The following is a 15,522-nucleotide window of genomic DNA, read 5'->3' on the forward strand; positions in this document are numbered from 1 at the left end:
AGTGAAACACGGACAAATGCGTTTCATTCATTCGTTCATAACCACTCATACCGCCCCGCCGACAGTTTTGCGTAGGGCCCCCAGAAGTCTAAGATCGGCACTGCTTGTAGTGGTTGTCTAATCTTTTTATCACTTACACATTACAGTAAAAAAAAAAATAAAAATCGTAAACTTGTTGAAAATTACTGCATGCTTTTTCATCACTATCATTGTCGTGTGACTTTCGGTTTCTGTTCTTGCAGATTCCTTGTACATTTCCCCTTGATGTGGTTTTGAACAGAACAGGAAGGAGAATTCTGTTGAACCTCAAGCATGCAGCATGAGCAGCGTGTGCTTTTCTGTTTTTTCATTACCCATTACAGTAAAAAAAAAAAAAAAAATCGTAAACTTGTTGAAAATTACTGCATGCTTTTTCATCACTATCAATGTCGTGTGAGATAATGTAACAGCAACCATGCTGACTTTAAAAAAAATCCTCCAGGCAAACATTGGTCTGTAGTGTTAAAAATAGAACAGAGCGTGTCACGTGCCCTTTAGTTATCCCTGTGCAGTCTTTCGGCTCCCTGAAGTGCTGCATCGCATGTCACTTCTCATCTCCCAGGAGGACTCTGGTAAATAATGAATCCAGCCCCCTTCTGCCTCTTCATATTATTTAAATGTCGCTTAATACGTGCAGAATGAGATGGGAGTGACAGAGTCAACTAGAAAGAAAAAGTGAGAGTGGACTAGGAACAGTGTGTAGCCAAACATAAAATAAGCACTAGGGTGCAGAGTGAGAATGCAACAAAAGAAACAAAGGTGTGTGCTGTGATGGATGCTAATTATGTTTGGGAAATGACAGGAAATTGTTCTAAAAAATATTTGCTGGAAATAATAGTCATCACAAAACTACTATAACAGTTGTGGGATTTAATTTATATTCTGAACTTAACAAATATGTATTTAGTCACTATTCAGAACAGTTCAAATTAGGGTTTCACAGATACAGTATTTAAAGTCTGGCCAATACTGATAAGCTGTTAATTATTTAAAAAAATAAATAAAAATCTAACAACAACTGAATGTAGGCATCACAACATTATAATATACATTAAGGAAAATATATTCATTTTGAGATTTGCTAAAGATTACATTTAACAATGTTATTAAATTATTAGGGATTTTAAAGATAAACTTTAAATAAATAAGTGATAGATGACAATGAAGGTAATCAAAATGTAAAAACAAGAAAATAATGAACAGTTAAATATCCAAAATCAACTGATACCAATTAATTAAAATAATAATAATAATAATATTGCTGTTAACCAATATGGTACCAATATATAATGCACCCCTAGTTTAAACAGCCATAAGTGTATCTGAGCAAACACTTAAAACAACCCACATCCTTTTAAGGGTAAAGGGTAAAGCTGTTTATTATAGCTAAATATAGTAATCTCTGTCTACCATAAAACACCATTACATACTGTGTATGAATGTGAAAATGCAGTGTAATTGATGTGTATAATATATGGATGCAATGTTATGTGCCCTTGGAATAAAAAAAGAGCTGTGAATTAAGTGAAGTGCCATTACGCCAGAATATAAAGAATTTACTCTTTGGCCTCAGCTATGCACGCTGTTAAATTATTCCCTTTGTGCAGTCTCTTATTGGATAATGACAATTATCACAACGCTCAAGCTATCTGCTGAATAAAAGCAGAGACAGAAAGAAAAAAAAACTTGTCAACAGCCCACATCTCTGCTGCGGAGAAAAACTGATTAGGGATTTATAATGATCTCTTCACATCCATGGGGAATTTTAATGAAGAATCCAATATTTCATTTACACTCTCTGGAGCAAGCATTATTGTTCTAACCTGTGTGAAGATACTTTTTTCCTCTTCCAACAAAGATGGATTGCATAATTGGAATAATTGCACAGGCATGCCAGGTCAGTCTTGTTTTATTTAACACAGCCGTGAGTTCACTCCTGGACAGAAACTCAAACTAATGAGCTGTAGAATTAGACTAATATTGCTGCATGTCTTAACACCAAAAACTGTCCAGCCTGCAATTTAACAGAACTGTCACAGTAGGAGTATTAGGGACAAATCTACACAGCATTTCTTCTACATTTCTTGAGATAACATCTGCCCCACACAGTAACAGCAGCTCAGCCAATGGCATGAGTTTGGGTGCTGGACTTTCTGTTTGGCTGTTGTGTCAAACAGGGAACATTATTTATTATATATTTACAGAGTCATTATTTGTCAATACAATAAAAGTTAAGGGGTGCAAATGACTTGTTATATACCCCATTGACTTTTATTTTATGGACAAAGAAACATCAAAAAATATTCTTCAAAATATGATTTTTTGTTTTAGAGATGAAAGTAAGTAATTCAGGTTTGGGACAACATTAGAGTGAGTATATAATCACAGAACTTTCATTTTTGGGTGGACTATCCCTTTGAACAACATTATCAAGAAAAATAAATTGTCAGTGTTAACACATAAACACCAAAATTTAACACCATGTGTGGTGGATTGAGACATAAAAGGGGTCATATGATGCTGCTAAAAAGAACATTATTTGGTGTATTTGGTGTAATGAAATGTGTTTATGCGGTTTAAAGTTAAAAAAACACATTATTTTCCACATAGAGCAGATGCATGAGCTCAGAACCCAGGCCACGTGGTTACGGAGGGAAAAAAGACAACATGAATGATTTATTGGACCTAGAAAATATGCTTATTTCATCTCACTTCCCCTGACTTTGAATGAACAGGCCGAGCACCTGACCAAACTGTTTAGGCCAAGATTACCAAAAAGATTAAAAAACAGTGAGCATGTTAATAAACCTCTCTGTAGGTGTCATGTTACGGTCGATGATCACACACAACGAAGAAGATATGATATATATAAGTCTTTAATGAATAATCCACAATACGAAACTCAGTAGATAACAGGCAGGGTCACAACCGTGAAATACAGACGTCAACATAGACGAGACCGGACAAACTCAAACTGAACACACAGCAACTTAAAGGGATAGTTCACCCAAAAATTAAAATTTGATGTTTATATGCTTACCCCCAGGGCATCCAAGATGTAGGTGACTTTGTTTCTTCAGTAGAACACATATGATGATTTTTAACTCCAACCGTTGCAGTCTATCAGTCATATAATGCATGGCAATGGTAACAAAATCTATGAGAGTAAAAAAAACATGCACAGACAAATCCAAATTAAACCCTGCGGCTCGTGACGATACATTGATGTGTAAAGACACAAAACGATCGGTCTGTGCAAGAAACTGAACAGTATTTATATCGTTTTTTTGCCAGAAACCGAACAGTATTTATATAATTTTTTACCACTAATACACCACTATGTCCAACTGTCTTTGGGCGCGCGCACGGCATCCGGCAGTCCAGCTTTGAGACTAAAGCCCTATTTGGACCGTAATTGTTTCTCAGGGGGACGTAAGGTATTTTCAGGATTTGCAAGGGTAGTCGGTGATTTTATTGCCGTCCGAATCCAGAATGTCTGTGTTTTTATCCTACCACCCACGTAAAAATCCCCGACCAAATTATCTACTGTTTTTTGACAAACACCAAGATCGTGTGGTGATGTAATTACCGTCCAAATCCACAACAAAAAGAAATCAATACAAAATTCACTGTTTAAATCATTTTTTCCACTGCAGAGCACCGTATGATAGGTGTTGAGCTTCGCTGTAATTTGCATGCATTTTAAAGATAGCCTATACATTTATTACAGAAATATTATTATTACATTAAACATGAATTTATTCTCATTACTCCAAGCATGTGCCATTTTATTCACAGCAGACAATCATGCAACCGACCACGTGAGCAGCGTGCACGTTCCCACAAAACTCGCTCCTCCGCCGTGAATACATCGCCATCCAAATGCATGAGTTTTATCACTGATGTGCCATGCAAATTCATTTTTACTGACGTCCACATGAGAAACAATTACCATCAATTACTTTAAGAGAGTGTTTTCTCTTCATCATCTTTCCTCTTTAATGCACCTTCAATTTCTGATAAGTATGCTAATTATATTATGCTAAATATACAAAGATGTTATTTTTTCATTATAAATTAAGTATAATGTCAAGTAAAATTATGAGATCAACTCATATATAGGATTTGGAATTCAAATTTTTATGTCTAAGTTTTACATTTTTGAGAAATAAAAAAGTAAACTTGTGGCATTGATCATGTGACTTTGTACAGGCAGTCAAAAATGATTGCTGGATCTTCTCAAATCATGCTTCTTCACATGATCATTGGGTTTTACACAAACCTTTCGTGTTCACGAGTGTTCATTAGCCAGAGTACCAATTGGTTCTCATGCGGCATGTATTGTATCAGAGGAATAATCCAGGCAGTGTGCTTTCTGTTAAGTTAAACTCTCAAATACCTTTAATAGATAGTTTCTTTAATAGATACATTCAGTTAAACAAGAAAAAAGACCCATTTGCCAAAGAAAATATTCTCATAATCTTGTTTATTCCCCTTAGTCGTTGACTGACTTTGATAAATACATGAAAGGAATGAGACAACACTTTCATCACTCATGACAAGATCCACATGGAACAAAACGTGCCGTGACAGTAACTGAGTGACAGACAGTGGGAACGGTGACAGTTACACCGCCCCACCGTATCCCTGGGGATGCGGTGGATAGGCCTTAACACACAAAAATCCATTTCTTTCTTCTCATTCAGGTTGTTTTTTTATGAATACCTCTTCCTTTTCAAAAAAATTAAATAAAAAATTGAAACGCATTAAGATAAACAATATAAATAAATCCTCTTTTTGCCTCTTTTCTGCATCTTCAATAAACAAGCTACAGGTGGTCCAAAATGCAGCGGCTAGAGTCCTTACCAGGTCAAGAAAATATGATCATATTACCCCAATTTTACAGTCTCTGCACTGGCTACCTATTAAGTTCCGTATCAGTTACAAAATATTATTACTTGCCTATAAGGCCCTTAATGGGCTAGCTCCTGCGTACCTAACTAGTAAAGTTGCTTTGCAATGATTTGTATCGTGAAAAGCGCTGTACAAATAAATTTGACTTGACTTGACTTGACTATAGAGGTTTGCCTATTGATTAGATTTACATTATTTACTTTTATTTAAATTGGTTATTGAAGATAAAGCTACCAAAACAAATTTGTCATGTTGACGTCACAATTTTGAATACATGGTTTAGGCTAAAATGGGAATTGAAGTAAGGCTGTTCTTGACCAAAAATAGACTAAAATGACCAAAAATTAAAAAAATTTGACTTTATCATATAAATTCATAAAACCACTTCAAAAGCCAGGCACAGGATTTGAGATAGATGGAGAGCTCTATAGTTATTAACACATTTTTTTTTTTATTAAACCTGTGTTCTCTTGGGTATTCCAATCCAAGAGAAGAAAGGAAAAAAGTGATAAACTGTATAAAGTGTGTGCTTGTTTGTTTGTGTGTGTGTGTGTGTGTGTGTGTGTGCATGTACTGTAAGAGAAATTCATATTTCATATGTAGCCGAATTATCCTGTACTGGCTTGGTGTTTATCATTCTATATTGTGCAATAAGCACAAACAGCTTTGGAAAATTAATCAAAGTCAAATGCACAGCATGACTGCTGACACTTAGTTTCTCTTGATAAGCATAAAACCATTTGCCTTTGTTCTGGTTTGCATTGTGACTTGGTTTGAAAAGGTTACAAGTCATATTATACCCAGGTGCAGAGATCTTTTTTTTTTTTATGTGTTAAATGGTCAGGGGTATCACGCATCTGGTCCTTGAAAGCCCGTAAAACAAAGATAGTTTTGTATCCTAGTTTGAGTTAGGGTTTAAGCACTGTCTTTTATTTGAGTCTCTTGAGAGATACGTTAAATAGGACAGGAACTGCTTCAACCCTTCACTGACCCTGCATGAGTTTTACGACCGCAGCTGGTTGCATAGGGGTGCCTCAGTTTGTCTCAATGGAATGTGATTGTTTCATGTGTGACTCAATAGTGTAAGTGGGTCCGTTCGAAGACAGAGATCCTACAGAGATGTAACTCTTTTGTAACAATGTAAAAGTCTTTACTGTCACTTTTAAAGTATCTTACTGATTCAAAGTTTATGAACAGTAGCATACAGTACACACACACACACATACACAGACACATTCTTACTGATGCTTACTGATCCAAGACTATCACATAATTTTAGCAAATTTGAAAAAACTTTATCCATGTCAGCCAGCTAGATAACATTACCTTGGTGACAAATCCTCAGAATTTGCAACAACAATGTAGAGTATATAATAGAAAACCAAATATATGTGTTTGCAACACTGTAAAAAATGATGTGAATTTAAAAGTGAATTTAACGGTAAAAGACTGTAAAAATGCTACAGTAAAAACCTCTTAAATGGTTAAGGGTACATTCCCCTACTATATACGGTGAAAAACTGTATTGGACATTACACTGTTTCTTCTTAGTTTTTTCTTATCAGTTTTGTATATTAGGGTTGTATGTTACACCTAATGTTGTTAAATTAATGTTTATTGCATTATTTCAGTTTCATGTGTGTTACCATGATGGTGTTTAGTGTTTGTGTGAATGACACTGTGCACCTTCTATATGTTATTATTTAAAAGCTGATTGTGATGGGCTTTGGTTCATCATGTGACTTTCTCATCACCACCTGCATTTGGTGGTTATCAGTGTATTACAAAGGTACAAAACAGATTTCAGTACTTCAATAGGTTGGTATATTAACATTATATCAGTTAATGAAATTACGGTATTTAACTGTAAATTTAAGTTAAAACCGTAAAACCTAAAATGTTGCTACCGTATTTTTTACGGTAAAATTCCGGCAACCACAGCTGCCTTTTTTTACCGTAAATTCTACGGAATTTTTTTTACAGTGAAGGCATTAATAATGGACGTAAAAGACCAATGAATGTAAATTCAAACATCACAATTTCTGAAATGGATTCGCTGGGGGGCAGATACAAATAGCCCCACTGGTCAATGCACCAAAAATGAACTGTTCTATTAAGCACGGCTTATTATCTGTGTGGACACACTGTGATCCAATTATTTCTCTATGAATCTTTCTCTTGTTGCTGAGAGAGCATCTCTCTGCCTGTCCTGTTGGTAATGGAGGGGATGATAAAGTTGCTTCACCCACCTTATTGGCAGGGGTTTGCAGCTTTCCAAAGGCCTTGTAAATCTTGTTAGGAGGAAAGCATGGCAGGCGGAATTGGAGGATTCTGCTTCCTCTTTGCGTTTGCTGCCGAGATGAATCAACTCGGGCAAAAAAAGACTCCGATCTGACACTAATCAACGGCCAAAGACAAACAGTTGTGAGCTCATCGGGTAATGGTGGAGTATTCGTTTGAGATTGGTTTGGATTGTCTGCTGATCTAGAAAAGGGATCGTCTACTGAACATGTGGAAACAAGATACGAATACTCGAAACGGGTTAGACACACTCAGACCTTTACTTTCACAACTGTATGCCAAACAAAGCCATCTGTCAAATATCAAACCATCAAACGTCATCAGTTCAGCAAAGCTTAATGTGATCTACTCTGACCATCATGAACCACATGAGTTACTTTAACTAAAAAAAAAAGAAAGTTCAAAGGAACAGTTCTTTACAAGCCAATTGCACCGCACAGCTAATCCATGACTGGATGTAAAGCCTTGGAAAAATTCACTCACTAACACCGTAGTGGCCAAAGGCCTGGGGCTCTGCGGCTCTTTTAGGGTGACCTTTGCTTTCAGAGATATTTACAGGGCTTTCACTGAGCTTTTTTCCTTACAGTCAGAACCTCAGTGAGCTGTTCAGACATTGACCAGCAGAGATTAGCGATAATGAGGGAGTATGAAGGACAGCTGAAGAAGCCTTTAAAGAAAGTGTGAGAACTTGGGCTGTGAATCTTTTATTTTTATAATCATGGCGCCTCATAAGACACTTCTTTTTAGCCAAATTCGAAGGCATCATCACAGATATATTTCGCCCATTCCCAGAATGCATTGTGATGAGCTCAGTGAAAAAAATATATCCAGGATAGTGGACGAGAAATAAACATAGACTACTGCTCAAAAGTTTGGGGTGAGTACGATTTTTTAAGTAATTAATTACTTTATTCAGCAAGGATGCATTAAATTCATCCAGAGTGACAGTAAAGACATTTTACAAAACATTTCTATTTCAAATAAATGTTCTTTTTAACTTTCTACTCATCCAAGAAAAAGGTATCACAGTTTTCACAAAAACATTAAGCAGCACAACTGTTTCCAACATTTATAATATTAATAAATGTTTCTTGATTTCTGAAGGATCCTGTGACACTGAAGACTGGAGTAATGGATGCTGAAAATTCAGCTTTGCCATCACAGGAATACATTTTAAAATATATTAAAAGAAACAGTTATTTAAAATTCTAGTAATAATATTTCACAATATTATTATTCATTTTTTATGTATTTTTGATTATACAATTGCAACTTTGGTAAGCGTAAGGAACTTCTGATGAACTAATATTAGTATAATATATTAATATTATTAAAATATAATTAAATAGTCCAGTGTAATTACATATTGATTGTATAATTACCAGTTAAAATTTTTTAACAACACCAACACAACGTGACCAACGTTTGTCATGTTGTGTGTAGGGTGAAGATGAGATGACAATAACTTAATAACATTAGCAAGAGGCCACACTTATTATCATACTTGATAAATGTGTGTGTGTGTGTGTGTGTGTGTATTCCCACTGATTTGACTCATGCTTTTTTTCAGTGTGCGCTGCGGGGCGGCCGTTTCTCCTCAGCAAAGCCGGCCCATCAGCAGCGTTACCCAGTCGACTGAGCACAGCAGGGCGATGGGGCGGCCTCTGTCATTCCACCGACAAAGAAACCAAAACTCTGCCCTTAAAACTCTTCACACTATTTTCAACTCAGCCTAGTCAGTATAAACAATGATTCTCGACTTGCTGTAAAAGTTAGCACATTTAAATAATAATCAACAGTAAAACCCATCAGAAAAATCACAGTATGTACATTAAAGACACAAACATAAAAAAATAATATTGGAACAAGAATTTTTCAATAAGAGTGAAAGCATGTCGTCTACTAATGAAAGATATACCCCAAGCTCCACCAATCAGCTGCATGCAAAATTCATGAACTCAAAGTTACTCAGAGACCTTGAAGAACCATAACCATTTAAATCAATTAAGTTGTGCCCTTAGCAAAGTATCCTCTCATTAGATAGGTCCTCTTGTACTGTGGCCAGAGGAACTAAATTAATATCGTGGCTCAGTGATTCCTGTCAGTGTCCAAGAAGTCCAGCAGCTCTATGAAAGAATTTAGTAATTTATTTTGTTTACTTGAGAGGATGCAAGAAAGATCTCCCATACCTCATTATTTAAAAATGACATTGTGACGAGAGGGGCGGGGCCGAGAGCCGTGGGAACGGAGCGAGGCCGGTGGAGTAATTGCTAATGCGCGACACCTGCGCCACTCACCGGTCTCGAGTCTCACGGAGGAGCTCCGGAAGGATAAAGGAGGAGTGACTACAGTGTTGGACGAGAGAGGACCAGGCCTGGAGTTTATTTTGTGGTTTGTGTGCGGCAGTCGTCCGCGAGGGGCTGCCGCTTTACTTTCGTTTTGTGTTTGTTTATTTTATTAAATTATCTAAATGTCCGCCGGTTCCCGCCTCCTTCTTCCCGACCTACAAACGTTTGCTACAGACATTAACACACCTAATTTCAGTGCATCGTTTCCTCAATAATATAGATTAGATATAGCAACAGAGGAAATCTTTGCATTTAAATATAGTTTTATACAATGCTCACTAATTACGGTATGTAACTCAATGGCAGTAAAGTGCACAGCTGAGGTCTCCTAATTGTGTTGTGAGTGCACAGGGTCTTTCTTTTGTCAAAGAGACCCAAAGTTCTCCATGGGCGGTCTGTCAGAATGAATCATTTATGTATTTAAGGAATGTGAGGTCAGGTCTGAAAGCCGCAACAGAGGCAAGGCAAGGCAAGGCAAGGCAAGTTTATTTGCATAGCACATTTCATACACAATGGTAATTCAATTCCAGAGTTCAGAATTCACAGAGCTCTGAACTCATGCCAACACAGCACACAGCAGGACTGCACAACACACATTTAGGTCAAAGTGCACCAGGATGTGCTTGAATCTCTATTAAATTTTTTTTTTTTACTGATATGGCAAGATAAAAAAGAAAAAGAAATATAAAAATAACAATAATAACAAAAATATATGTAATACACGCAGTATTTCAATTTTGCAATATTTCATAATTAATTTAAAGATAAATTAAAAAGAAAAAAAGAAAAATCATTTTAAATGCTACAAGTGAATTTAGGCCTCAAAAAATTATAATGCACAGGATGAAAAATGCATGTTTATTTTGAGATTTGTGATTTAAGATAACATTTAGCTGTTATTCAATTATTAAGTGTCTTCAAAGATTAACTGAGAGTGTCAGAAAATAGCAAAGGTAATTGTAAATGTAACAATAGAGGAATGAGTATATTCAATATTAACCAGTACTAATAAATAAAAAATAAAAATAAAATAAACAAAAAATAATAATAATCTCGACTGAACACTGATATGTTTTCCATATGCCACAAATTCATAGCCACTTTCTATCCAAATATGTCATTTGTAATGCTTCATATTTATTTTACTCATAAAGAAGTAAACAGTCTTGTCTTTTTTCTGTTTTTTACTGTACTTTTTGCTTCAAATCAAAATGTTTATCATGTATTTCATCTCAGAGCTGGTTGGTTTTATTCAGGTTTTCTAATGTCAAGACTTTTAAATGCCAGTGCAGAAAAAAAAGCCTTCTTGAACCAAGACTTGAGAAAAAGTGGGCAATCACGTTTGAGTTCTATTCTCCAAGAAGGGATTCAGCAAAAGTCTGTTGCCATTAGAATGTGATATTTGGTGACAACACGCGTGAGTATGTAGCGCTTACCCGCTTGCGGAGGTTGCAGGTGAGGATGAGGTTTCGGGAGAAGGAGTTGGCGAAGGCTGTGTAGAACTCCAGCACTTTGAGTAAGGCATCCCTCCTGATGACATGCAGGTCGCAGTACGTCAGAGCCCTCACGTTAGCACAGGCATGAGCCAGTGTGGATTCCTTCCAGAACACATCACCAAACACATCCCCCTTACCTGGGACAGAAGACAGGGATTATAGCTTGAAATGACATCAGATATAAAGTTGCAGGAAAAAAGTATGCAAATACTGTTTTTCAAATTTGAGCTGAATTTTCAGCATCATTACTCCAGCCTTCAGTGTCACATGAGCCTTCAGAAATCATTCTAATGTCCTGATTTGCTGCTCAAGAAACATTTATTATTATTAATAATGTTGAAACAGTTGTACTGCTGGTGTCAGGTCTTCGATAATCAGTAAGATGAGATTGGAGTTGCTGGTCAGAGCTGCCCTGTCATATAACAAAACTCTCATACATTTGGTGGAGGTTATTGCTGGCACTTACTGAATCCAAGGGTTTACATACTTTTTCTTACCAACAGTTAATGTTCAGTATGGACATGAAAAAATATCACTGAGTATTATTTAAGGCGAATGTATTTGTCTTTTGTTGTGACTTACACTCAGTAACATTTTAATACTTTAATTAACACTTTTATTCACATGCTTTTCCCACCCTGCATAGCGAATGCTTACACAAATGTTTTTTTTTTCTGAATCAGACAGACTGATTTGATCTTTAAGGAAGCTTGTTTCTGCCACGGGATAAAAAAATAAAAAAGGTAATTGCAGCTTTTTATCTCACAGTTTGGGCTTTTTTTCACTCTGGATTGCGAGATATACTCAGAACTGCAATTATATATATATATATATATATAAATTATATATATATAAATCAGAATTGTGAGATAAAAAGCTGCAATTATCATTTAAAAAATTTTTATTCTGTGGCGGAAACAATAGAACAGAATTCTGAGAAAAAAGTGAGAACTGTGAAATATAAACTCGGAATTGTGAAAAAAAAAATGAATTAAAAGGAAATAAATAAAATATATATATATGAATTCTGAGTTTATATCTTCCAATTATGTTTTTTTTTTCTCTCAGAATTGCTAGTTCAGAGTTGTGGGATAAAAGTTGCAATTACCTTTTTTTTTTGTATCCCGTGGCAGAAACAAGCTTCCATAGATCTTAATACAGTATGACATAGGTACAGTATCTTCTAAGTTCACACACCAGACTCATGAGAGAATCTGTACAAAGTGTAAGTACCCAGTGTTCAACGCTTTTGATGAGGGGCATCATTAGGAGCCCAGCAGGTTTAGTCTGGTGGGTTCAAGTAAATGCCTTAGGGCTAATTAACTCACAGCGTTCGCATCTTATTTCATTTCATAATCAATAAAGCAAAAGAGCATCTGATCCGAATCCCCATTAGAGAGAAGAGACATTAACTTCCTCTCTACAGTGTCTCATAAGGTCTAATGTCATGTTGTTTGCAGTTACACCACGTCAATGAAAGGGCACGTCGCATTCTTGTGGCAGCGGTACATCAGCAAGACTCGAGAGATGATCAGATAAAGAAATAGTCCAGTCAAAGAGGGAAAAAAAATCTTAAAACGTGCCTGTTTGCGCACATGTTCATCAAAACAAAATAGCCATCCTGTTTTTATTGTTCATAGTGTAATTGATTCCAGGCTCAGAGTTAAATGAGGAGGTAGTAACTGTCTCTTTGCTGAAGAGACATTTGGGGGGGAGCTGTACACAAATTAGACAGATGAACAAGGCCTGGATAGTTATTGTTTTCTTAATTTTTAATAAGAGGTTTACGAGCCAGGACTTACTCATCTTTTACAAGAGCAGTTTGCATTTGTGCTTAAAAATATGCCTCTTTCTCTGACAACACATCTGGTCATTGTTATAGCACTGGCTGCACTGGAGACTGTGAACTACCAGTGAACATCCCCATGAAACAAAAGACTCAACAATCAATGGACGGAGAATCGGTCCCCACAGTTCCATTACAGCAGGATAAGGAGACGGCGTGGACAGAGTAACAAATGTCACATTTAACGCAAGGAGCAGAGTGTGGGCTTTTATGTTACTTCAGAGAATGAACGTTAGCGAGTTCACTGTGTAAGATCCTGTGTGAAAACCATCTTATAGAATCCACTGCATTAGTATTGTGCCCTTTATAAGTTTGTTATTTTTCTGCACTTATGCAAAGCTTGATGTGTTTTGGAGCTGGGGTATGTGCCCTCAGGAAAAACCTACAGAGCTCTGATGTATTAATGTAGTACAAACTGGATAACTGTGCAGCATTGGGCTTTCTTGAGTTTAATGATGTTGTGCAGAAAATATTAACAGCAGTAACAAAGTATATATTGAAATAAAACAGGATTCTGTATTTGTATTTGTGTGCACTTGTCACCTGTTCTTAAAACTTATAGCCATGATGAAATAAAGGCTTTTAAAAACTTTTTGAATAAGACTTGAGTGCCTTGGACTACTATTATTCTTACGAGTTGAATCATCCCTTGCACCCAAAGAGCACCGAGACAAGAACCCTATACCCCGTGCAGCACTTCTTTTGCATTCTTTATTTCGAGGATTCTGTATTTATTCAAGAATATTCAACCTGTTTAAAAGCTGAATATTTTGGATATACTGTCACACATTTCATGCCAGTGAATATTTCTCGGGGCGAGTTTATTATTGAAAGTTAATTTCTGTACAGGCACATATATTGAGGTCTTGGCCTATGCTTTAATCAAAATGTTCAAAAGCTATTAAAAGCTTTTGAACATTTCCAACATTATTGGCTAAGAAAAAAGATGAAGTTTTTTGAACACACAGCTGTGTGCCACAGTGGGGCATGTTGTCACAATATATGGGGTAAGTTCATAGGCAAAATTTACAGATGGGACAGGTGGGACATGTCCCCACCACTTTTTGCCAGGGTCGATATTGTCCCAATGACTTTTTTGAAACATCTTGCGGCATGGACGTACCTAATGCAGATGAAACGTATCCAGCTGACATTTGTTTCTGTTAAATAAGATTTGATCAGGGCCTGGAATCTGTTGTTTTTGAAATCATGCTGAATGTTTGTTGCAATGTTATTAGTGAAGGAATGTTCTCTTGTGTGTGGCTCGTCTTCACACATCGCTTCAATCTATCTCTTAAACGTTTTGGAAACTATCTATTCATTCCGGTTAAATCACAAAACAAAATAAACACAAATGTGTACCTGCTCTTGATATACGATCGCTGATGAACATCTTTTATTTTAATAAGTAAAAAAAAAAATTATACGAAGGCAGAATATAACCCAAAACCTCTGACACGCCTAACGAAAATTCCACCACTAAACTGTTTAGGAATACGGATGTTTATAGCATATGTATGTATTTATGGCCTAATAATATATTTTATTGTAGTACATGTAAGAATTAAACTATCACATAAAAAATTTAGCTCTATGTCGATACAATAACCTTAGAATCTTATAAACTTAAAAAAAAATAAAAATAAAAATGTTTTCTAGGCAACTAAATTAATTAGTTTAAGTACTGAAATTACTAAAACTCAAAAAATTAATTAATTAATTAATCAATTAATTTTTTTAGTTTTAGTATATAAAATATTAAATAAATAAATAAAGCTAAAGAGAAATATAAAAAATACAAAAAAGAAATAAAGATTAAAAATGCACATTACTAAAATTACTAAACCCTTAAACTGAAATTAGAATGAAAATTAAAAATATTAGAGTAAAAAGCTAATTCAAAATATCATTAAATACTATATTGGTGAATTGATAATACTAAAATAACAGTGCTTATTAAGTGAAAAAGTGAAAGAAACAAGAAAAGACAACAAAAATATAAAAGGTAAAATAATATCAAACTATTGTTTTGATCAACAGGAATTTTTAGCCAAGAAAGACTGAGATACAAGATCTAATTTTCCAGAGAGTCCTGGCATTCTAATGGAAAAAATAAAAATAAATAATAATAATAATAATGGCAACATTCAGAATGTGTGTGAATATAGTTCAAACTTAATGTTAAAATCTACTTTCTAGTAGATCTAGTAGAGTCTAGTTAATTTAGTGTTAAAGGGGTCATATGATGTTGCTAAAAAAGAACATTATTTTGTGTATTTGGTGTAATGAAATGTGTTTATGCGGTTTAAAGTTAAAAAAACACATTATTTTCCACATACTGTACATTATTGTTGCTCCTCTATGCCCCGCCTTTCTACCGCGCCGCGTAAACATAAACCCATGTCTTCATTTATGATCGGAGAAACGACAAACAACAAGCGCTACTCTACACTGCTCAAAACTCACGTTTGAATCATCAGTGGCAAATCCTTTAAATATGAAAACTTACTTACAGGCTGTGAGTCAGCATTATTTGTCAGCATCATAGACTGTATAGGGTCAGCATGCGTGCCGAAGG

At 35.5% G+C, this 15,522-nt stretch overlaps 1 protein-coding gene across 1 annotated transcript in view; it reads right to left on the reverse strand.

Annotated features, from left to right (window-relative positions):
- The window catches only part of LOC107707078 (potassium voltage-gated channel subfamily H member 5-like), a 101,323-nt gene that overhangs the window by 3,963 nt on the left and 81,838 nt on the right, over nucleotides 1–15,522 (reverse strand). Inside the window, exon 11 of the mRNA XM_016510958.1 lies at nucleotides 11,039–11,235. Within this exon, the coding sequence (XP_016366444.1) occupies nucleotides 11,039–11,235 (197 nt within the window). The remainder of the gene's footprint in view (nucleotides 1–11,038; nucleotides 11,236–15,522) is intronic.

Source organism: Sinocyclocheilus rhinocerous, unplaced genomic scaffold, assembly GCF_001515625.1.
Source record: "Sinocyclocheilus rhinocerous isolate Xijiao unplaced genomic scaffold, SAMN03320098_v1.1 scaffold205, whole genome shotgun sequence".
NCBI lineage: Eukaryota > Metazoa > Chordata > Actinopteri > Cypriniformes > Cyprinidae > Sinocyclocheilus > Sinocyclocheilus rhinocerous.